A 24,625-nucleotide genomic window follows, 5' to 3' on the forward strand; every position below is an offset into this window, starting at 1 on the left:
AACCATCCAGTCATCCAGAGAGGCCCAGGGCGCACTATTCCCAGAGACCACTTTATCCAGTTTCAACGACCAATGGCTTGCTTGGGGTAACATGTTCTCTTCAGTTCTTATATTTCTTCATCTCTCACTCAATGCTGTGACCCTCCCTTCCCTTTTCTTGGATGACATGAAGGGCTCTCTCCAGGCTCTCCTGGCCCTTTTATGACCACATTGTCTCTGTCTTTCTCACCGAGTTCTCTTCTTCATGCCCTGGGATGCCTTCAATTCCAATGGTTACCCTCCCGCTTCCTCCCAAGGAGATCCTTCTTACTTTTTCTCTGTGGTCTCTCTCCAAGTATCTCATCAAGTACCAAGGTTCCATTTACCACCCACACCTGATGATTTCTAAATTGACATCTCCAATCTGTCTTCTTTCCTGAACACTGACCCGTATTTTCTCACTGACACCTGGACATCTTCACCAAACAACAGATGCCATGTGTTGAAACTGACTCTATGTTACTCTCTGCAAGCCCACCATCCCCATCTCAGCTAATGGTGTGGCCCACCCACTCTGTGGCCCAATCTGGGAATCTTGGTGTCATCTTTGACTCCTCCCTCTTGCTCACGCCTGTGTCTAGCTGGCATCATGTCCTGTTGACCAATTCTACCTCTCAAATGTTTCCCACATTTATCCCCACAGTTATAAGACTGGTTCTGGACTAGTGTCCCCACTCTGGAAGCTAAGCTCCACATTAGTAGGAGCTTTTGTCTGTGTAACTCTTTGCTTAGCACTTCCCACAGTGCCTGCTACATCATAAGTGCTCAATAGAAGTTTGTAGAATAAATGGATACTGTAACTGGTCATCCTGCCCTAGCCTCTCTACTACATCTGTCCTCTGCCCTACCACCAGTCATTTCTCCAAAGCGTGTGTACAAGCAAATTGGGTCCTTGTTTAAAAATCTCTGAGGATTCGGGGTGCCTGGGTGGCTCAGTTGTTAAGTGTCTGCCTTCAGCTCAGGTCATGATCCCAGGGTCCTGGGATCGAGCCCCACATCAGGCTCCCTGCTTGGCGGAGAGCCTGCTTCTCCCTCTCCCACTCCCCCTTCTCTTGCTGTCTCTCTCTCCGTGTCAAATAAATAAATAAAATCTTAAAAAAAGAATCTCTGAGGATTCCTCAGTGCATGTAGAAGCAAATTCAGATCTTTATGCCTGCATAAGGGGCCTTTGACAGTCTTTCTCCTTACCTTTTTAGCACCATGTTTTGCCACTTGCCTTTTCTCCGGCTCTCCTTGAGCCACTCTGTTTTGCTTAAGTGGACCATGCACCTTAAATTTCCTGGTATTTCTTCTCCCTATAATGCTCTTTTCTCTCTTTTTTTCCACTTAGAAAATTCCTCTTCATCCTCCAAGGCCCAGATCAAATGTTACCTCCTCTCCCTGGCTTTCCCCAAGTCCCCCATTATTTATTCCTTCTCTGTCTGTAAGCACTTTATTTGTTCCCCTATTATAGCACTTAGTATATTATATTATAGTCATTTTTTTAAAAAAAAATGACCTATAATAGTTATTTGTTGCTGTATAACAAATTACCCCAAAACCTAACAGCTTAAAACAATAAACATTTATTATCTCATAGTTTCTGTGGACAGGAATCTATGTGGTTTAGCTGAGTGCCTCTGGATCAAGGTCTCCCATGAAGTGGCAGTCAGCTTGTCATTTAGGGCCATGGTCTCATTTAAAGGCTCGATGGGAGAGGATCCAATTCCAAGCTCACTCACATAGTTGTGGCAGGATTCATGTCCTCCCAGGCTATTGGACTGAGGCCTCCGTTTATTTGTCGCGATATGGACCTCTCCAGAGAGCATCTCACAACACAGCAGCTGGCTTCCCTTAGAGCACTTTGTGAGAAAACATAAGAGAGGGTGCCAATGATGCAAGTCACAGTCTTTTTATTACTCAGTGTTAGGAGGGAATACCATCACTTCTCATATTCTACTTGATACAGGTGAGTCAGTAAGTCCAGCCCACACTCAAGGGGAGAGAATTATACAAGCTTATAAATACCAGGAGAGGGGGGACTTTTGGTGGCCATCTTATAGGCTGCCTATCACACCTCCTAAACTTGAGCTCCTCAAGGCAGAATCCGTGTCTCAACTGTCTTTGAAACTTCATCATTTATACAGTTCCTAGCACTTAGTAGGTGCTCAGTGAATTCGGTCAAATTAAATATAATTATTTTTCTGTAAGAACCTGATCACAATCAAGTAAACTGCAGCCAGAAGAACCCTCAAAAGTAGACTAAAAATGATTTAAAAAATAAAATGTAAAACAAAAGTGTCCAAAGGTCACAGGCATACTGTCAGTCCTCTGCTTCTAGGCACTTCTATGATTGCTTCCCAGTTTCGCATAGAGAAAGACAAAAAAGCAAGAAAGTATCTTTTTCCTTTTGGCTTGGTACAACTCTGAAATATTTTTGAAAGAAATAAATTAATACCATCTCAAAGGTCCTCAGAGAACTCAAGAACTTAGACTACTCATGAACCCATCTTCCAATTCATGGAAGATCGGCAGCTGGAGGATACAGGTAATCATGTGTTGATGAATCACCACTCTTTTCCACCAGCTATCCATCACTTACACCACAAAACCTTCAAGAAGGAAGCACAGGGATTACAGGGTCTCCAATCTGAGCAACAGTTTCTTCTTCAGGCTCACTTTTCCAAGGAAAACCCAAAGCCTTTAGCCAAGGCCCATGGCTGGATGCTCCTGATGTCCAAAGAGGCCTGAAATGCACAGCCTATGTCAGAGACTCATACCTAATACTGATATTGGGCTCTGGACAGTGATTCAGTCTGGCCTCCACACACGTGTGGAGCAAGCATCACCCGCAGATGGTTGCCTACAATCTATAATTCCAGCTAAAGATTTGAAAGGCGAGTCAACCTGAGTTGCTTCATTCCAATGGTTACCCTTCCCCCTCCTCCCAGCGAGGTCCTTTTTATTTTTTACTCTGGGTTTCTCCCTGAGTATCTCACCAAGTGCCAAGGCTTCATCTACCACCCGCACCTGATGATTTCTAAATCTACATCTCTAGCCTCTCCTGTCTCCTGAATATATGTTGGTGATCCTCTTCTTCCACTGGCTGCCAGGCAATACCAGCCCCCTGTCCCATGACCAGCTCAACCCAGATCTGATATTCTTCACAGATGAAAACTTTCCCAAGGCTTCTGCCTGCAGATTCATTGACAACACATCTGAATAGGCCCACCTTATTGCATGGGTGTAAGTGGTGAGGTTGATGAGAAGTGCTTTAGGTTTCTAGATTTCTTTTGCCTTCTTTCATGGTATTGGACTAGTACTGGGCTAGCCCAGTGGAAAAGTTGACATGAATTCTAGCAATACTAACTGCTTATTTTAATTTCCTTCTTAGTTTTTTTTTTTTTCACTTTGAATTTTAGCTGGCAAACTTTAGAAGACTAATTTATCCCACCAACCAGATGGGCAATTTGGGATTAATCGTATCTCTAAAAATACTGTTTATGAATGCATAGGCAGGGCCACAGCTTTGTGGATAGCGGATTTTTATCCTTTCATTTAATATATTGAAAAACTAATGTTCAGAGAGGCAAAATGACTTGTCCAAGGGACTCAGATGCTGCAGTAGATCTCAAATTGTGGTACTTACCCCATGTGGATAGGGTTTGGTTTTTCTCACTATTGGATCCCCAATGCCCAGAAAAGTGCCTACCACATTTATCTATTCAACAAATACTATTAAGGGAATGAGTAAATCGATGAATTATCGTTGGTCCTCAGCTGTGGTGATGAATTAGGGATGCTGGTATCATTACTGTGGTTCTTGACATCTTTATAGTGCTGTGCCTTGGCCCTAACCTGGGCCAGTCAGGTAAGTTATATAAATCCAGGTCAACTCTGCCTCATTCCATTATTTCACTTTAAGAGGACCAACCACATGCCTTCAGGTTTATAGATGAGACTCTATCTTGGACCATTCTTGACCATGAAAACTTTGGGGGATGGGGAGAGGAATTTCTAGGGCCCTTTGGGAATGGTTCCATGAGCCCTTAGCTATTTAGCCCATTAAATGTGTCCCTAATGCTTTTGCACAAATGTGCTTTCTATAGTTATTGATAATAATGACCAGTGCAACAGTCTCTGTGGTTTGCCTCCCACACAGTACTTGGGTGCCCTAGAGTTTGGCAGCTTTGAGGGAGGATAAGCAGACCTCTAAGACTAGTTGAATTTGCTGCACTTTGCTCAAGCAAAAGGCAGCTAGGGCTCACACCATCATTTATTTTTAATGCATTTTTGTTTGTTTGGCCTTTACCCTTTCTACTCTCTTTCTCTTCTTTGTCCTCTTTGAAGTACATTAAAAATGATAAGAAAAAAAAGGAGCCATGCAGGTGCCTCTGGAATGCTATTGTGATCATCGATTTGCGGATGTCTTAGCATTAGAAGTAATGCTGGGGCAGATGAGAGTTGAATCTGCAAACCATGGCTGAAGGTTTACAAAGCAGGGCTTGGGAAAGATCTATGTGAAGAAGCAGTGCCTGGTTAACATATGTCATAATATATGTGTGCAGAGGTTGAATTCTTGATTGCTCAGAATTGGTTCACCCCTTTACAGATGAAGTATAATGACTCAGAGCCTCATTCCCTCCACCTGACAACCTGGGTCTCAAAGTGGAGGATGATGGAAAGAAGGAGCGAGGGAGAGAAATAGAGGGAGGGAGAGACAGAGACAGAGAGAGACAGAGAGGAGTGAGGGAGAGAGAGAATAAATGAGAATGAATGGATCTGATTGAATGAGAGGCTTCCCAAAGTGAGCTACTAATATTTTTTTCTCCTCAAATTACTCTTTAGCATGGATGATTCCAATTTGACTGCACTTTGCATAATTCTTCAGCTAAAGCTTCTTATATAGTTTTGCAATATGTAAATATTAGAAATTTTATGTGTGTATGAATATAGAGAACTGTTAGAAATTTGAACCAAATTATTTTTTAATGAATGCCCACGGAGACTTGTTTTTGGTGCTGTTTCAGACTGGAATTGATCCTACGTATTTTATATAATGTAATTTCTTTTTTTTTTAAAGATTATTTATTTATTTATTTGACAGAGAGAGAGAGAGAGACCCAGCGAGAGATGGAACACAAGCAGGGGGAGTGGGAGAGGGAGAAGCAGGCTTCCTGCTGAGCAGGGAGCCCGATGCGGGGCTCGATCCTAGGACCCTGGGATCATGACCTGAGCGGAAGGCAGACGCTTAACAACTGAGCCACCCAGGTGCCCCTTATATAATGTAATTTCTATAAACTAAGCATCGTAAGGAGCACAATTTGAGGTTTGCACTTATTTGCCTGGGAATCATGGGTATTTAGGCTTTTCTTTCCTGAGAAATTAGTTTTTAAGAGATCAACATTGATAAATAAGGTAATAAAACATAATTAGGTGTTTATAATTTCACAATGAATAAATAATAGACTATGCTAGTCCACAGTTATTTGTATCTGTTTTATTTATATTTTCAGCACATACCTAGCAAGATAATGTTGTGTCTGTGTGTGTGTGTTTTTTTTTTTCCTGGAGCTGTAATTTAATCAGCAATGTGGCTTAGCCTAGTCCAAATTAAATATTGGTGATGATGAAATAACAAACTCTTTTAATAAGGACCATAATATAAGAGACGCATGTCACAGCCCCGTGTCCAGTTTTGCCCAGGGTTTGTTGACAATGAACTGCGTTTTTCTCACTGTGCTGAATATCTATAGAGTGACATTGACTGGTTAATGACTTCTGTTAACTTCTAAGTCACAACTGTAATGTGAGCTTAATCAACAAGGCCTGTTTAGATATTTTTGTCCTTGAAAGGTTGGAAATATCCATGTGTGTGGGCAGTTGTACACGAGCATGTGTAGGAATAGGCAGCTCTGAGTGTGAAACTGATTTTTGCCTGGATATTTATCCATGTGCCTTCTAAGTCAAATACCACGAAATCCCGTTTGCTGTCCCTGGCACTTCTCCATCTCTGGTCCAGGGGTTCTGAAAAGACATGAGTTGTGTTCTTTGGGTGGTGAGGGAGCAGTCGCTGCTTTCAGATGCTGGCCTTCTCTCTTTCATTGAGCTCAGCAGACTCTAGTGTCAGTCACCCCAGCCTCATGGATGGGCTTCTTTCTCAGAAGCTTCTTACACCCTGCTGGTTTCCTCTTTCTTCCCGTCTTCTGAAATAGCACCCTGAAGCCAAATTCCTATTGTCTGTGAAAGCCTTGTTCAGAAGTTACATTTCCTGCACATGGTGGCCATGTGTTAAATTTTTTCCCAATGTTTACGGAGGATTGAGGTCAATTTTGCAAAAGGTTAGCGTTGGATTAGGAATGCATCTTCACACCAAGTCACTATAGGACAAACTAAACAAGCAGGCAGAAGATTTACTGAACCCTCCTGATAGTACGAATTTGGTGGAACACTCAGGAAGGGCTTGGTTTCTGATGATCTGGCTGGGATGAACCATGCACAGTGCACCGCTTTCTAAATTCATTTTGGGTAATTGGAATTTTATAAATGTCCTGTTGAATCATTTTGCCGCAGGGGACCTGGGAAGGGTTGTTTCCCCTTCACTCCACTGGGCTAGTTGAATAGCAATACAGGTATTCCTTGTTTTAAGAAAAGTGGAGATAAGAAAAAAATCTATATTTCCAAGCAAATGTCTTAGAGACTGATAGTTAACTTTACAAAAGAGTTAAGCTAGGAATCTTTAAATAGTGAGTGACTATAAGTAAATTGTTTTACAGCAGTCTGTCTCTTTTTTTCTACCCTTGCATTAGGAAGACTCTATCTATTGTCTTACTTCCAAGGATTTTAGGAAGTAGTTCTGGGCAAAAATAAGGAATTCTGGCAGTCAAACTTAGAAATGGGCTACCAGCACTTTCCTTAGAAACTTTTCCCTTTGTCCTTTGTCCCAGTGTGCATTATTTCAGTCATTTCCATGGTAGATAAGAATTTGTGTTCTTACAATTTTATTTGGCAAATGACTTTTCCAGTTACTGGAGATGGGCAGTAGACAGCCAACCTGTTATGGTAACACAGAGGATTTAGTTCTGGACATAATTTTTGCACCTGCTAATGGCTGCTTCGGTGACTTAACTTCTTGTGCCTTATCCTCCCCAGCTAAGAAGTTGCACCCCCAGCTTTCCTCTTGAACTTCAGTGATGTCTGAGTTCTGAGCTGATCTGAGCTGAGCTCTACAGCCAGCACTGAGGCTGGTCTTATTTCTACATTTTACTGGAGGTGTTGGGAGTTGGGAGGAGGCTGTGTGAACTTTGTTCCCTTCCTTTGGGTTGGAAGGTCTTTCCCGGAGGCTGATGACTTTCTCAAGACAGGAACACAGAAAAAGCCCATGGGATTTTTTTCAGAGACTTCCAACAGGAGTTTCCAAAACCCATTTGCTACTGTTCACTGGTCCGAAGCTATCCCAGAAAATGTCTCCAGAGCTTGGCCCAGTGGTCTAAGAGAACTTGAACATGGAATTAGCTCTTAATAAATATTTGTGGAATGTTGTTGGCACAAAACACACATACCACCCTCCATCCCTACCCACAGAGGCAGCTCCACATGCACATTTGACTACTGAATTCCATGTCATGTTCTGGAATGTGCTGACCTTCCTTCCTAGGGAAGATGACACTACTGGAGTGTTATTATTAGTAGGGCAGCTTTTGCTCTGATCTGTCAACACTCCCTCGCTCCGGGTCTTTATTAAGCAATGACAAACTCAAGAACCTGTGGCAGTCAACACAACTGACCACCCTCTCCTTGAAATCTCTTCTTTTGGCTACTCTCACCCCATGTTTCCAGTTTGTGTCTACCGCTTTGGCCATCCTTCCCAGTTTCCTCTCGGTTCTTTCTTTTCATTGTAGTTGAGTCTAGGACTCCTCTACATGCAGTCCTACACCTTTTTCTCTCTCTTCTCTTCTCTCCTCATCCTTTCTCTTCTTTTCCCTTTTCTTAGATAACTTCATTAGTTCTCATGGTTTTGATGACCACCTATTTAGCAATGGCTCCTAAATTTATATGTCCAACCCACATTTCTCTTTTGTGTTAGAAATCCATATATTTGACTCTCCACTTGACATTTCCACCAGTGGTCTCCCAAACTTGGCAAGTAACCAATATGCCCCAAACAGAGTGGCCCCCCCCTCCCCTATCACATGTGCTTCCTCTATGCTTTCTATACTCTTTCTCATCTGAGGAAGTTTCTCTGTAACCCACCCAGTTTCTTAGGTCAGAAACTTGAGACTATGTCTAATTATCCCCACACTCTCAACCTTCTAACAGTGGTCGAATCCTATCAATTATTTCTTTACCATCCTGAAATTTCCACCTTGGCTTAACGATCCTTGTCTCTCCCCTGGTAGATGCATCAGCCCTTCTAACTGGCTTCCTGGCAGCGATTCCTGCATCTCTCCTTTCCCCTGCCCCCCACAATTTCTTTTCTTAGACAGAAGCTTCTTCCTTACTACCTTCCTTTTTGATGATTTAAATCTTTATTTGTGCTTTCCTTATTTAAAAATATCTTTTCAACTTTCTATTTTGAAATGATGATAGCTTCATAGAAAGTTACAAAAATATATTATAGAGAGGTCCCATGTGCCCTTCACTCAGTTTCCCCTAATGGTAACAGCTTACATAACTACAGTACACTCTCAAAACCAGGCAATTGACACTGATGCAATTATTCGTATTTTACCAGTTTTACATATAACACACGTGCATGGTGCTTATGTGTGTATACGTATGGCTCTGTGCAATCTTACCACATATGTAACCACCACCACCACCACCACCACCAAGGTACAGACTGCTTGATCACCCCAAAGATCTCTCATGCTAAAGAATGCTCCTTTAAGGCGCAATGTGATCCAGTCACTGCCTTGCTTAAAACCCTTTAATGAGGGGCGCCTGGGTGGCTCAGGTCATGGAGCCCCACATCGGGCTCCCTGCTCAGCGGGGAGCCTGCTTCTCCCTCTCCCTCTGCTGTTCCTCCTGCTTGTGCTCTCGCTCTTGCTCTCTCTCAAGTAAATAAATAAAATCTTTTTTTAAAAAAACCTCAATGATTTTAAAGCCCTAAATCCTAAAAAAAAGTGCTATAGGTGCCTGTGTAATCTGGCTCCAGCTACCTCTCCAGCTGCCTCTCGCCTCCCCCCACCCACCCCCACCCGCCACCCCAGCGAAGTCCTCTTCATCTGTCAGGTATCAGCTTTAAACATCTTTCTCAGAAGTTTTCCTTGACATCTCTGACTAGGTGAGGTTCTCCTGTGGTTTGTTTTCATTATGATTTTCCTTCATGGAACCTATCACATGTTTGTAAGTAAATAGATACACATGTGGCTTATTAACTTGAGTTCTCTTTGGCTGGACTGGAAGGGCTTGGGTGCCCTACTCACCACTGTGTCTTTTCTGTCTACTGCAATGGCTGGGCTAGCAGGTGCTCAGTGATTGCCTGTTAAGTTCATGAACAATTATCACAAGTCAGCTGGCCGAGGCTGGGATGTGGGCTGAGGCCACAGAACTGGATAAAGTCGACTTGCATATATGGGTATCAGTTCTGTGGACTCATCTTCAACCTTCCCAAGGGTGCTGTGTCTGAAACCTGGGCATCATGGCCCACAACACTCAGAACCTCAAGCTGGTGTTTTCTCTATTACTCCCTCCCCAGTATTGTCTCTGAGAGATTGGAATAGAGAACAACCCTGGCCAGTGTTCTTCTTAGACAGATCTTTGCGATGATTTCAAGAATATCAGCTGGATAGTCATCTAGGCTTGTTTCTCTTTGAGATCATTGCCATGGTGTCACTTTGAGAGGGTTATTAGTTCAGAGCTGTGGGAGCTCCTAAGTTGGATGGCACCTCGTGAGTACTTGAAAGGCTTTTAGACCTGCTTTCTCCTGATGCTTCCATGTGTTCCTTGCTAAGTGTCCCCCATGCTCCCTGCTGATGAGTCATGTCCATCCCACTCTTACTCTCTCAGAGACAAGTCAGTGGGGTTTGCATTTGTGGAGCCTCATTGTTGAAGGACCCTTACTTTGACTGAATAGACAGTATGTTCCCAAATGACCACAATGTAACCAGCTGTCTGAATATTTGGAAGGGAGGAAATGGAGGCCTCTTGCTGGGATGTGGCTTTGCCAAGCGGTGGTGGTACCATATGGGGTCCTGAACATCTGTGGAGGGTACTAGGTGGGTGGGACTAACTCTAACTGGTGTCCCCTCTCTGTAGTATCCTTCTTTAGAAGCACGTTTCCTTATGTGCAAGGAGCAATGCAATGCGCCATGTGGTTGGTTTGGCAGAGTTGGGAGCTCTGGAGATGGGTGGCCCCCAGCAGTAGGCAAAGCTTTCAGTTCTTTTGTGACAGACTCAGTTATGGGCTTTGCCCTGGGTGCTCTGGGCAGATTTCTGCAAAACCTGGGAACATCATCCAAGTTTCTCTTCCCTGCCAAATAGAAAGTCAAGGGTCTTCACATTCTGTGCCTCACAGTTGTCCTCTCAGTGCTGACATCTCTCTTTTGGGTGGGCTGTGGCTGTGAACAGAGTCCAGCCCTTCAGGCCAACCCTCAGGTGATGGGCCACTGGCGTTGTGTGCTCTAAGGTCACAGCTTAATGTCCTCCCCTGATTTGCTGTTGGTTCGGCTACCATGATACTCGGGATGCAGAAGAGTAAGGACCCGTGGGTAGACCTGGTCCTTGCAGTGCTCTGGTGCTGCACTTCTTTGCTGTGCCTGCCAGGCCACTCTCCCTGTGGTCTCTGTTGCTGGGCAAGGCGTGGACTTCTGCTGGTCTCCTGGGCATGGGCATGGATTCTTGAGATAGCGGCACAGGGCCTCCCAGTGCCCTTGAGCTCTGCCCTGGGAAACCTCACATGCTCCCTCTGACCTCCTCCCCTGTGCCCAGAGGCAGTGTGAACACCCGTGCGGGTGGGAAGGCCCAGGTCCAAACAGCTCTGATGGGTTGCTCCTGCCACGGTTGATGCTGGGGCTTGGGAAGAAATTTTGGTGCCATTCACAGTGCTCCCTTGTGCAGTGCACGCCACAGTTTCCTTCACCACTTTCTGTCCTCATCAACTGGCTACACCTTCAGGGGGACACATCTCTAAGTGTTAATGCCATTTCTCTCTTGGGCCTCGATCTGATGTAACTGCAGGTGGTTGGGGGGTGTGGGTAGGGCCCCTGTTTTTTCCCAGCTTGTGCTACCCTGCCCTCCCTCCAAGGGGGGGCATCAGTGTGTTTCTGGGTAAAGCGATGTCAAGGGGTGACAGGTCAGATCCTCTGACCCTAATGCTGCCGTTTCTGCTTTTTGCAGGTCACCCAACCTGCCTGCAGTTCACCCTGAACATGACCGAGGCCGTCAAGACCTACAAGTGGCAGTGCATAGAGTGCAAATCCTGCATCCTCTGTGGAACCTCGGAGAATGACGTGAGTTTGGGACTTCCCTTGCGGGATCTGGGAGTCCCTAGAGGGCTGGAGAAGAGGGTGGGACTCTTGTCACTGGGTTCCTAGGGAAATGTTAGCCCCCTGCCCCTTGCCTCCAGGACCTTTGGGATCCTTGCACAACAGGGACCCTGGGTACTCTTTGTGCCTGTGAGGAGAGGTGCAGAGGTGATGGCCAGAGGCTGCATCACTGGCCATTTGCCCTCGAGGTTTCGGTGATAGACAGTGGTGCCTGCTGCTTCTGGTTGGATGTGCTGGACCGTTTACGCCACGTTCCAGAGTACGTGATCTCATTGGGTCTAAATGTTAACTATAATCAATGCAGAATTAAAAAAAAAGACACTTTCTGTTATAGACAATTTCAAACTTAGGCCAAGGTGCAGAAATAACGAAACTGATGTAGCCTATCACCAGCTTCAGCTGTGATCAGTACATGTCCAATCTTGTTTTATAAATACTCCTACCTCCTCCCACATAATTCTAGTCATAATATCACTTTACCTGCCAATATTTCATAGGTTTATCAAAAAGAAAAGGACTTACTTTTTAACAAAAATGATAAAAATGTTAACGCAGCTAAAAAAAATCAGTAATTTCTTAATATAATCAAACATCCAGTTAACATCCTAATTGCTGCAATTGTTTTAAATGTTGCCTTGTCTTAAATATTTTTTATTATAGCTTATTTATTTGAATCGGGATCCACATAAGACCCATACATTGTGACTAGTTGATATTTCTTTTGGCGGGGAGGGAGGGGCAGAGAGACAATCTTAAGCTGACTCTACGCCCAGCACGGAGCCTGAAGTAGGGCTCCATCTCACAACCCTGAGCTCATGACCTGAGCCAAAATCAAGAGTCGGATGCTTAACCGACTGGGCCACCCAGGCGCCTCTATTTTTATTTTTATTTTTTTTAGATTTTATTTATTTATTTGAGAGAGAGTGAGAGAGAGAGTGTGAGGTGGGGGGAGGGTCAGAGGGAGAAGCAGACTCCTGGCTGAGCAGGGAACTTGATGTGGGGCTCAATCCTGGGATTCCAGGATCATGACCTGAGCAGAAGGCAGATGCTTAACTGACTGAGCCATGCAGGTACCCCTATTTTAAAGTTTCTTTTAATATGTAGGTTTTCCCTCCATTTTTCTCTCTTTTTTCCCTTTGAATTTTTGTTGAAGAAATCAGTTAGGGGCGCCTGGGTGGCTCAGTTGTTAAGCGCCTGCCTTCAGCTCAGGTCGTGATCCCAGGGTCCTGAGATCAAGCCCTGCATCGGGCTCCCTGCTCAAGTGGGGAGTCTGCTTCTCCCTCTCCCTCTGCTGCTCTCTCTCTCAAAAAAAAAAAATCTTAAAAAAAATAAGTTAATTTGTTCAACAGAGTTTCCCAGGACTGTGTTTTTACTGACTGCATCCCTGTAGTGGTGTTTGACATTTCCCTCTGTCTCTTATGTTTTTTGTACATTGGTGTTTATAACTAGAATCCTGATCAAATTCAGGCTCTTTCTCTCTCTCTGTCTATAATATAAAAAAATATATTATATTATATATGGGCCTTGATTTGACTTTACATATATATACTTATATATATCAAGACTACTTCATAAATAGTGGTGTATTTTTCTTTATCAGAAAGTATGTAATGCCTGGTATATCTCTTTTTTGTGAAGGTAGCAGCTATTGATGACCTTCAATGAGACTGACTATTTCATTAGAGGTTGCAAAATAATGATATTCTTATTTTATAAAATCTTCTTTGTTTACTAGCTGGAGTAATTCTGCAAAGAGAAACTTTTCCAACCTCATATTTGGTTACTCTCAGGTTTAGATTATATAGAAAAGATAGGATAAATGCTTGCTTCTTTCCCTTCATCAGTTTTCAAAATCACAAGGTAGTTTCAACACCTATTCATGAAAAAAACAACAACAACAAACCACTCAATAAAATTGGAATTGTGGGATACTTTCTTAATATGATAAACTTTTTGTACTTCTCTTAGAACTAAAGCCATTATTTTATTTAATGAGGAAACACTAGAGGCATTTCTACTAAGTTCAGGAACCAAGTAAGGATGCCCACTATTTTCATTATTATTTATCATTATTATAGAGATATTAGCTAATGTGATTAGAAAAGAGAAATCAACTAGAGGTATAAGAATAGTAACAAAGTAGCAAAACTCTATTTCACAAACGATAATAGTGTATCTGGGAAACCCTAGAGAATCAATGATAAAGGTAACTCAAACATTAAAGGTAGCAGGATATAAAATTATCATATAAAAATTAATAGCCTTCATATGCACAAATAACAACCAGTTAGAGGATATAATAGTAGAGAAATCCTACTCATAATAGCAACAAAAAAGAAATACTTAGAAATAAGCTTAACAATAATGTGTAAAACCTATATGAAGAAACAAAATTTTGACGAAAATTTTAAAGCACTTGAAAAAAAACACAGAGGTAGACCTGAGCAAATGGAAAGATATTGTGTGATCTTGGATAGAATGATTCAACACTATAAAGATGTCAGTTCTTCCTGAGTTAATTTACAAATTTAATTCAAACCCAATAAAAACACCAAACAATTAGACAAATTGATAGTAAAGTTCATATGGAAAAATAAACATGAAAGAATAGTCAAGAAAACACTGAAAACAACAAATTATGAGGAGAGACTAGGCCTACCAGATATTAAAACATACTATAAAGCCTCTAATTAAAACAGTATAGACAAATAGACCAAAGGAATAGAAAAGAAACCCATAAATGGACCCAGCTACATATGGATCTTTAGCATTAGGCTAAAGGTTGCCTCTAAAATTACATTTTCATGAATGGTGCTGAGATAATAGGGTAACCATTTGGGAAAAGATAAAATTAGGTCCATATCTCACATAATGCATAAGAATAGTCTCCAAATGAACTGGGGATCTAAATATAAAAAATAAAACCATATTAGTTTTAGAAGAAAACATGGGTGAATTCTTCTTTAAATATAAGGAAAGACTGGGGCGGCTGGGTGATGCAGTTAGTAAAGTGTCCGACTCTTGGTTCCAGCTCAGGTCGTGATCTCAGGGTCATGGGATTGAGCCCTGTGTCAGGCTCTGCACTCAGTGTGGAGTCTGCTTGAGATTCTTTCTCCCTCTCTCTCTGCCCCTCCTGTTCATGTGCACGCTCTCTCTCAAAATAAATAAATAAATAAATAAATCTTTAAAAAATATATATAAGGAAAGATTTTCTGTGACTCAGAATTCAGAAGCAATAAAAGAAAATACTGACAAATTTGGTCACATAAAAATTTGCATAGTAAAAAACAGATAAAGTAAAAAGACAACTAACAAACTGGGAGAAAGTGTTTACAGCATATACCACAGATAAAGAGCTAATATCCCTAATACTTAAAGAACTCTTAAAATTTGAGGGACAAGGGACCAGAAACCTGATAGAAAATGGGAAAAAGACGTGAAAAACAATTCACAAAAGATATAAAAATAGCCCTTAAACGTTTGAAAAAAAAAATAGTTTGAACAAACTCATAATTAAAGATTTCAAATTGAAACAAAACTGGGATACTATTTTCTTACCCATAAAACTGGGGAAAGAGGTATGATAATACATTCTGTTGATGAAGCTGTGGGAAAATTGGCATCCTCATACATTGTCAGTGGGAATACAAAGTGGTACCACGCTTCTGTAGGGACATTTAGCAATACCCAACACAACTACTATGCATTTACCTCTTGACTTGGCAATCTCATCTATTAGAATCTACCATAAAGATATAACACTATGAAAATACATGTGCATAAGGTTATTCATGGATGCAACTGTTTATAATTATAAAGTATTGGAAATGACCTAAATGTTATGCAGAGGAATGGTTGAATAAATGATGGCACAGCCACACGATGGAATACTTGCCACTATAAAAAAAATGAGGCAGATTCCATACATTTATAGGGATGTATAATTTCCAGTGTATTTCTAAATTTAATATTGGTAAATGAAGAAAGCTAAGTAAAGGCAATATCTATATAGTATGCTGCCATTCTTGTAAGCAAAGTGTAAGAAAATATACATGTATCTGTTCCTTGTGTTAAAGAAATACAGGAAGGATAAACAAGAAACTAAAGAGACTGATTACCGACAGCAGTGGGTGGGAATGAGGTAGAAAGAATGGGGAAACAGGTGTGGGAGAGTAGGGATAAGGGGAGATGGCACTTCTCTGAGAATACATTTTTGTACAGCTCTGACGCTTAGGACCAAGGTATTTTTGCACACATCCTTTATTACACATTACAGGTAACTACCCAAATCAACCATGATGTAGGTGGCGGGGACTGAAACTGGAATATGAACAGTAGCAAATGAACCTAACTATAATGTAAATAGATAGAGCAACCATACTGAGGGGTGGGGAAGGAAAGAACCAACTTTGACAACTTTGGAAATCAGTATATGACTGTGCATTCTAAGGCTAAAGGCAGAAATGACTACATAAATATTATACTTTAGTTAGTAAATGCGTTTCTTACAGGCATGTAGTAAGTTAGTCATTCTGCAACTAGTTTATGTGTGTCCGGTCTGAACTAATAACTGTACATTGTGGTAATGAGAGCCAGGTTTCTCAATGTCAGAGAAAGAATAATCAAATAGAGGGAAGGCTAGACTGAATCCTATGGTGTTGGGTGGAATAGGGGGTATCGGGATTTTTTGATATAACATATTGTGTATATATATGTTTATATATATATCTATAGCTATATACATATATGCACACATATGGGTAGACACAAAAATAAATATAGGTGTGTGCATGTGTACTACACATACATTTACTTCCTAATTCTGTTGGCTGGGAGGGCCTAGAAACAATGGCAACCCAGAGGCAATGAGGATCCATGGTACCCAAACACTGGTTTCTAAATACCATTCTCCAGTAAAAGGAACTAGGAACCCTTGGATAAATGGCTGGAAAATACAAGAGGAGCCTGGAGCATCCTGTGGTACCAGAAAGTCAGGAAATGCTCAAAAATCGATAAGGCATGTCTAAAGGACACAGGAACCAACTTGAAGGAACTCCTAGTGGCAAGTCTGGGACAAGCTGAACAACAAAGTAAATAATGATATTATTGGATTATAACTCAAAGAACAAAATCCATACTGATATTTTAAAAATTTGAATAAATAAATAGGGACGAATTAAACTCTTCCTCAGAGCAGAATTATAATTAATAAATGTAGAGGGAAGAAGGAAATCACCAATAGGCAAGCATCACCATTCTGGTTGTTGTAAACAAGAACAATCAATTGATGCCCAAATTAGTGGGCAAAAAGTATGGTCAGAAACAGAATATTTGCATAATCTCAAAGTATCTCCCTCACCAGTTTACTTATTAATACATTACAAAGGGAAAAATTATAACATTACAGTGGAAAGACTGACAGACACTACCTTAACTATATGATCAGAGTAACATTACTAGTAACAAGACATATTGGTTTTAATATGCCCCCATATCATGCACTGAGAAGGGCACATCTCTTTTGTAGTATTCTTGCCAAAAGTACATAGCCTCAATCTTCTCATGATAAAAGATCAGACAAACTCAAATTGAGTGACATTCTACAAAATCACTGGCCTAGTTTCTTCAAAAGCATTAAGGTTGTGAAAGATAAAGAAACTGAGAAACTGTCATAGATTCAAGGACACTAAGAAAACATGATGACTAAATGCAAGGTGAGATCCTGGATTGGATGCTGGGAAAAGAGACAGAAGTGGGAAAATTGGTGAATTTCAAATGAGATCTGCAGATTAGTCAATAGTATAATGGTAATATAATATCCTGCTTTTCATGATTGTACTATTGTAATGTAAGATGGTAACATTAAGGGAAGCTGAGTAAAGTGTGTACAGAAACTCTCTGTACCATTTTGCAACTTTCTCTGAGATGAAAATTCTATCAAGATAATAAATCAAAAAATAATGGGATGTTTTCCTAGCATCTTCCAAAGGTGACAACTTTTTTTTTTAAAATAGTATCTTTATGAACTCAAGGATTTAAACATATTTGATTTGTTTCAATCCATTACAGTTAAAATTGTCCTATATTTGGCCAGTGAGAATGTAATCAGGTTAGATCTTGAGTCCTTTTGACATGACCCCAATAGTATTTGATGGTTTCCTTGTTTTCCAATATATGAAAATATTTATACATTTCATGCCCTGGACCTGGAACCAGCCATTTCTTCAAGGACTCCTGGTTCCTTTGAGTGGGCAGTGATCTTTAGAGAACAGAATAGGAGTGCTAGGGGTGCTAAATTTTACTGCAGTAGTCATTATTTTGGGGCATTTTAAATGTACAGAACTAGAAAATATGTTTTGTTTGTTTTAAAGAAAAAATGCTGAATTTGTATGGATACTTGAATTTATACTGCTACTTCTAATTCATACCCAGGACTAACTGTAGGGTTTTTACTTAAACTTCATCAATCTTACATCTGTATTTTCTTTCAAGTATGTCAAAATTCTTTCCAGTAACAACATAATCACTCATTTGATACATAAAGGCCTCAGAATATTAATTCCATTATTACCACCAACAATATGGTTGCTGGAAAGACACACACACACACACACACACACACACATTTTTGTTCTTAAGGTATATTTGACTCAGGATGTATAGTCAAATACTTGTTTTAAAGTCACTTGGAATAGTTACTTTCTGTGTGGTTATGCCATCAACTAATACATAATTAGATTCACTTGTTTCATTTTTTTTTTAAGGACAAGAACAGTGTGAATTTTGTTTTATGACTATGCAAAATATTTACTGGTTCCAGAATCAAGTCTATTAAAATAGACAGGAAATTCAAAGAAATCTAGCTTCTATCCCTACTCTTTCACACTATTCCCTCACTCTGCTCATAGGTGACCATTTAAAAAAAATATGGCTTATTTTTTCATTCTATTTAAATATAACATATTACATGAATATGTGTATGAATCCAAAAGAATTCGTGTGTATGAATTAAAAAAAAAGAATGCGTTTTCTTATACAATAGTAACAGACACACCTGTTTTCCTCACCTTGCTTTTTCACTGGATATCCTTGAGATTACTCACTCCGCCACAATATATAGACATAATCTTAATTTCTTCCTACAGCTGCATAGTTCTTCATTAGTTTATTTAACTAGTCTCTTATTGATAGACATTTGGGTTGGTTCTGGTCTTTGGCTTTACAAGTAGTGTAATACAGAGGCTTCTCATTGAGTTGGCAGAGCTGTAGGGGAGGAATCAAGGGGTGAGGCTGCTTGGGCAGTAGGGTTCCTCTCACATAGTCAGAGATTTACCCTGCACATCCCATAATGGGGCTCCCATTCTACTGGAACTTGTTCTTGGGTACTTGGGAGTAAGAGGTATTTAAATTATATTTTTCACTGGGGTTAGCATGAGCTGGCTGATCTGGGTGGTTTTGACGGGCAGCTATCCTGAAAAGCACATGAGAAAGAAGAGAATGTAGTGCTAGACAACAATCAGCCCATGAAAAATGTATTTAAATTCACAGGCGCCTGGTTTCCCTTTGGGAAAGTCTAACCCAGGGTATTCTGCCTTCTTGTGTTTCCTGGGTCAGCAGTATAGCAGCTGTTACGTGTCTTTAAGGCTTTAGTAATACACTTTCTGAAAAGTCTCTCCCTACTTTCTGTTCCCTAACTTGTTCCTCCTTGTATTATTCCTAAATCATATTGTAATTCGCTTACTTCAGCTCCAAGACAATGGTGTGACTTTTTTTGGAGTTAACCACACTGTCCGGGTTTTCATCCTACCTCTCTGACTGTATGTCTTAGTCCCTTTTTTCTCTGCCTGTACCGTAAATTTGGTGTTCCCAAGGGTCCGTTTTTGGTCTTTATCTCAGTAACGTTTTTTGAGTCCTCGATTTTTCAGAAAATTCAGTGAAAACTATGATCTTACTCTCTTCTCAGAAAAATGTACATTTGCACCTATACACAAAGTTGTGCATATATTTTCAAGAAGTTCATGGACATCCCTCTATGAGCTCAAGTTCAAGGACATCTGTGATATACTCTGGGCTTCCTCTCTTAGGCCCTCCACTATCATCTAAGCACCAATGACTCCTAAATCCATAACTCATGATCAGGCATCTCTCCTGATGTCCAGCTGCCTCCAGGGCATCTCCACTGCCTGATCTGTAGATGTGCAGGACATGTCTTTAGCTGAGGCTGCCTTCTGGCTCCCATGGATCTACTCTTCTGCTCATGTCTCAATGGGTAGCTGTATCATCTGGCTTGCTGACCAAGCCACAACCTAGGAGACATTCTTGATTTCTTCGCTGTCATTTTCCACACCTCATCATTAACTTTTAAATGGAAACAAGACCATTGTCTTTCCCCCATGCCACAATCCTAGTTCAGGCCACTATCACCTCTCACCTGGATGGTGGCAGTAACATCCTAAGTGGTCTTCCAGCCTCTAGGACCAACCTTTCTCCACCCAGGTATCTATTCTTACACAGCAGCTAGGGAGATATTTCTAATTCCATGTGTGACCAGTCACTCCTGTTGCTAACTCTTCAAAAGCTTCCCATTGCCCTGTTGAAAGGTGTTAGTGTGATAAAAAAAGTCTTTCATGATATCTCCTGCCTTTATTGCTTGCTTGCTGGGTTTTCCAACTTCAATATCTACTTTTTCCAGGATCTCTGTGCTGAGGGGAGCCAGGGTGAGATTTGATGCAAAACTTAGTTTTGCAAACGTCTTACAAGCCATCCAAGTAGGTCCAAAGAATAGAGCAGAGCTGAACCTGAATAATGGGGAGCAGATCACAAATGTGTAGCTCCTGTGTGCAAGTTCTGAAGGAGATGTGGAGATAAAGAGTTAAGACAAGGTTCTGCCCCAAGGGCCTTACAATCTGTAAAGGAGTAGACAAAGGAGGCATAATCCAAAGGAACTATTCAAGAAAACAATTGTGTGTAGATGTCTACCACATGCCAGGCTTTGCGGCATGAAGGAAAATGCAATTAACTGTCATAAGAAAGAGAGAGGACTATGGGGATGCAAGAGGTGAGAGAACTTCCATTTGAGCTAGATTAGTGACATCTCTATAGGATGGAGGAGCTGGAAGACTTGAAGGGTGGGTAGGGAATGATCTAGAAGAGCAGGGGTCAGGGACTGGGAGAGCATCCGGCCAGAGGGAGCTGCAGGAGCGAAGGTGCAGACTGCGTTCTTTGAAGTTAACGCCACGCCAGAGGGTTCTGTTCTCACCTGGGCTCCAGCCCCCATCCCCGAGGAGGCTTTGGGGATCTGAAAAGTGACATCGCATCACATGCATTTCTCTATATTCACGTAATGAAACCCTGAAAAGGTTCTGAGGTGTCATAGATGTTACCATCAGATATGGCCGTTGCCCTTTTCACAGATGGAAAGGGTGAGGTTAAGAGGAATTCAGTTAAAATTTGCAAACATTTAAAGTACTTTCTATGCACTAGGGAACACAGAAATGCATAAAAGTGGTTCTCCTCCCTTATGGAAACAGAGTTATTGGCTACAAGAGTTCAGAAGAATAAGGAATCTCTTTAAACTTGAATGTGAGGTGGTAGTCAAGGAAGGCTTCTTGGAGGAGGTATGATTTAAGCAGAGCCCTTAAGCGGGGGTAGGGTTGGCACAGTTGGGGAGGCAGAGGGGGACTTTCCAAGTGTGGGCAAAGCACCAAGCATATTCAGGGGATAGTGAAGACTTCAAATGGGGGCCTGGAAAGGGGCATTCAGGGAGGTGGGTCTGCACAGAATAGGCTGGAGGAGAAGGTGGGGCTGGACACTGGCCCTAAACAATTCACTCTCTCTCTCCTCCTCTCTACCTACTCTGTCTTCCACCAGGACCAGCTACTCTTCTGTGATGACTGTGACCGTGGCTATCACATGTACTGTTTAAATCCCCCAGTGGCTGAGCCCCCAGAAGGTAATGGTGAGGAGGTCGACAGTAGCAACAACAGCTACTCCTACCACTTAGGGAGCCCTCACTATGGTGCAGGCCTTGTGCTAAGTCCTTTCCATGTCTTGTCTCATTCAACCATCACAATCCTATGAGGTAGGTATGACCGCTACCATTTTACAGATGAGGAAACAGAGGCACGGTTCCACCCCCTGAAACTTCAGCTTGGGGGCCGAGGAGATGTCTCCCAGACGTGAGGCTGAGGTGGTAGGGAGGTGCAAGCTTCCCAGGGAACCGGCCCAGGCCTGGTGCAGCTGCTGGTGGTGCACCGTCCAGGAATGAGGGTCTTTCCAACAGTTCAGCTGATCGCCTCGGAGCACTTAACTGTTTCCTGAGCGCACTTACCCTCTGCCGAGTTACGGACTCCAGCCCGTGTTCAGCAGCGGGCCTCGGTCTCTGAACGGGAAAGTCAGAAGAGCAACGGGGCTTGCTGGACTTAGGGCCAAGGGGCGGGCCTGAGGGTGGGAGAGGGGCGGCTGGTCAGCAGGGCGTCTTGTTTCTTGTAGGAAGCTGGAGCTGCCACCTGTGCTGGGAATTGCTCAAAGAAAAAGCCTCCGCCTTTGGCTGCCAAGCCTAGGGCCCCGGGTCGCGGAACGTGACCTGCTGCTGGAGAGGCTGAGGCGGAGCCCACTTCAAACCAGATCACGCCCCCACTCCCAAATATCCAGACAGACCCACCGTAAGGAAAACCCGTGGTCACAGAGGGCTTGGACGTGTGGAACCGAGAGGGTGAGGTGTCTGCTCACCTCCTACGCACAGGTTCCAGGATTTCAGCCAGCCCCTCCTCATTTCCACCAGAAGGATCTTGCACTTTTGAAGAACACCCTGAGCCCCGGCCCTGTGGAACCCCCTCACATTTACCCTGGCCCTGCAGCCCTCTCACTGGTTCCCATTTTAAGGGAAGCTCTTTTGTGACCACCTATCAGTCACTCACATTGTAGTTTGGTGTTTTCTATCTATTGTGTTCCAAGAAATCTTCACACAGCCTCTCGCCTCCTGCTTTGGCTCTTTATCCTGAACTCAGCAGAGGAACAAAAGGCTGTGGAGAAGTTGTTATTTATGACAAGCCTCCCTGGAAACTTCTAGACTCGGAGTCGGGAGGCCGTCTTGATGATGAAAATCCCTTTGTTCCTTGGTCTCTGTGAAGAAGAAAAGTGGTTTTCGGCACCCCCCCCCTCCCCGCCCCAGATACCTAGTGCTGTCTGCAGCCAGGGTGGTCTCTTGATGGGGCTGGAGAGAGAAGGAGAAGTGCTGAGGGGTGGGCGGAAGTGTTGGGAAGAAAATTCGGAGGCCACAGCCAATCAGTATTTGTTATCCATCGGGAGTGGCTTTGCAAGGGATCAGGCGTTGCGGTTCCTTGTTGACCTTCAGAGCTGGGGTGTCCTTGAGGTGAGACGAGCCACAGCCTATGGCCAGGGAACAATGCTAAGGCTCTGCCTTCCCACCAGCCTGGGTCTGGAGCTTTCCCTGGTGGGACTCAAGAACCAGGAAAGCAGGTGAAGGCTGCCCAGTCCAGAATACAAGTACAAAGGACTGCAGCTTTGCTAAGCCCATCAGTATTGACGTGGTACCACAGGTTCCTTTCCCCACGTAATTTCTTCCTTCTACACACCGTGTGTTTAACACTGTCTGCCGACACCCGACTCTGGAGGTTTTAGGGTGGGGGAAGAGATGACTGTCACCTAAACAAATAAGCGGGGTGAGCGGATTATTTATGATCATAGTGGCAACGATGCAGAATCCTCAGCTTGAGGGCTTCCCTTGCCCCCTGAGCTCCCCAATACATGCTGGACTCTTGTTTTAAAAAAAAAAAGATGTTTTGAGAAGAAAAGGTGGGAGGCTGAGTGTTCGAGAAGTCTCTGTTGGAAGTCAGCCCTGAGGGCCGGAGCGGCTCGGGCTGTCTTTGCGTCTCGGTGGCGGTGGCCACGGCAGCAGCTCACAATAACTGACACATTTCTGGAAAAATCATTTGCCCAAAGGGCAGGACTCGGTGAGCGGGACCCCCGCGCATGCTCGGCTGCCCTGAAATCAGCTCCATCTCTGTGGTCCGGCTGCTCACAACAAAGGCCGAGGTTATTTTTAGTCCTTCAGCTCCTGAAGAAGCCCCTGGAGACTCGGGCTGGTTGGGCCACTTCTGCCGGGCTGCAGTGTTCCACGACTTGGCAAGAGCCTCCCTCCCGGGCTCACTGCTCTTGGCCAGGGGACCCAGGGCAGCCTGGCCTGGAGCCGAGCGGTGCCGGTGCCCCCCCGGGCCTCGCAGAGTGACCTGTGGCAAGAGACAGGGGTCACTCTCCTGTAGGGGCCCGTGGCCTCCCAGTGAGCTGTGTGCATACATAACAATCTGGTTTAAAGGGCCCTGTCCAGATGGCAGTTTCATCTTCCTCATACGATACGTCCTTCCCCCTGCTGGTTGGGGAACCTGTTTTGGATTCTGGAGGTCCAGGGAGGGTTTGGGGAGCTGCTGTGCTGTCTTGTCACCTGTTCCCCTGAAGTGTCACATCAGATGAGCAGACTTCCTCTCCCAACTGCTCTGGCTCTCTGTCCTCCCACAAAACCCAAAGTGGGGTGTCCTCAAAGGCTGATTGTTGGTTTTGAAAATCACTTTGACTTAATTTCATAGAAAAGGTTACCAAAATGTTCCCACACGTCACAATGGCTTAAAGGTGAAAAAACGAAGTCTGAAACCCCAAACCGTGGCCCTCCTCCAAATCCTCTTTGGAGTGTGTGCAAATTCATTCCCCACCTCGGCGCAGATGATGGGGTGGCCCTGTTCTGCCCGCATCACACCTGCTGCCCGCGGAAGCTGCGAGGAGGGATTGAGTCTTGCAAGGGAGGGTGCTGTAGCCCCACGGTGGAAGTGGGGAGGGGTGCTCAAGGCTCTAAAATGGATGTTCAGAGGGTCCAGAGTTCCCTTCCCAGTTTCATTGCCTGTAGGATGGGTCCAACCTCTTCCTCTTTGGAGATCTCAGTTTCCCCATCGGGAAAGTGGGATAGCAAAGCCAGCTTATGGGACGGCACTTTCAGGGTACTGCAAGCAGACAAAATCTCTAGAGTCACATTTATCACTTTCTGTACTGAAACAAAGAAAGTGATGATAAACTTCAAATTGGTCTTTCTCTGAGCCCCAGAGAAC

General features: G+C 43.1%; 1 protein-coding gene across 1 annotated transcript in view; it reads left to right on the plus strand.

Annotated features, from left to right (window-relative positions):
* DPF3 (double PHD fingers 3) overlaps nucleotides 1-24,359 on the plus strand; it is a 252,318-nt gene extending 227,959 nt beyond the window's left edge. The window contains exons 9-11 of the mRNA XM_034993242.1: nucleotides 11,359-11,471; nucleotides 21,378-21,459; nucleotides 21,999-24,359. Coding sequence (XP_034849133.1) covers nucleotides 11,359-11,471; nucleotides 21,378-21,459; nucleotides 21,999-22,069 — 266 coding nt within the window. The 3' untranslated portion in view covers nucleotides 22,070-24,359. The remainder of the gene's footprint in view (nucleotides 1-11,358; nucleotides 11,472-21,377; nucleotides 21,460-21,998) is intronic.
* The last annotated feature ends 266 nt before the right edge of the window (nucleotides 24,360-24,625 follow it).

Source organism: Mirounga leonina, unplaced genomic scaffold (genome assembly GCF_011800145.1).
Source record: "Mirounga leonina isolate KUSES-001 unplaced genomic scaffold, KU_Mleo_1.0 Mir_82, whole genome shotgun sequence".
Classification (NCBI taxonomy): domain Eukaryota; kingdom Metazoa; phylum Chordata; class Mammalia; order Carnivora; family Phocidae; genus Mirounga; species Mirounga leonina.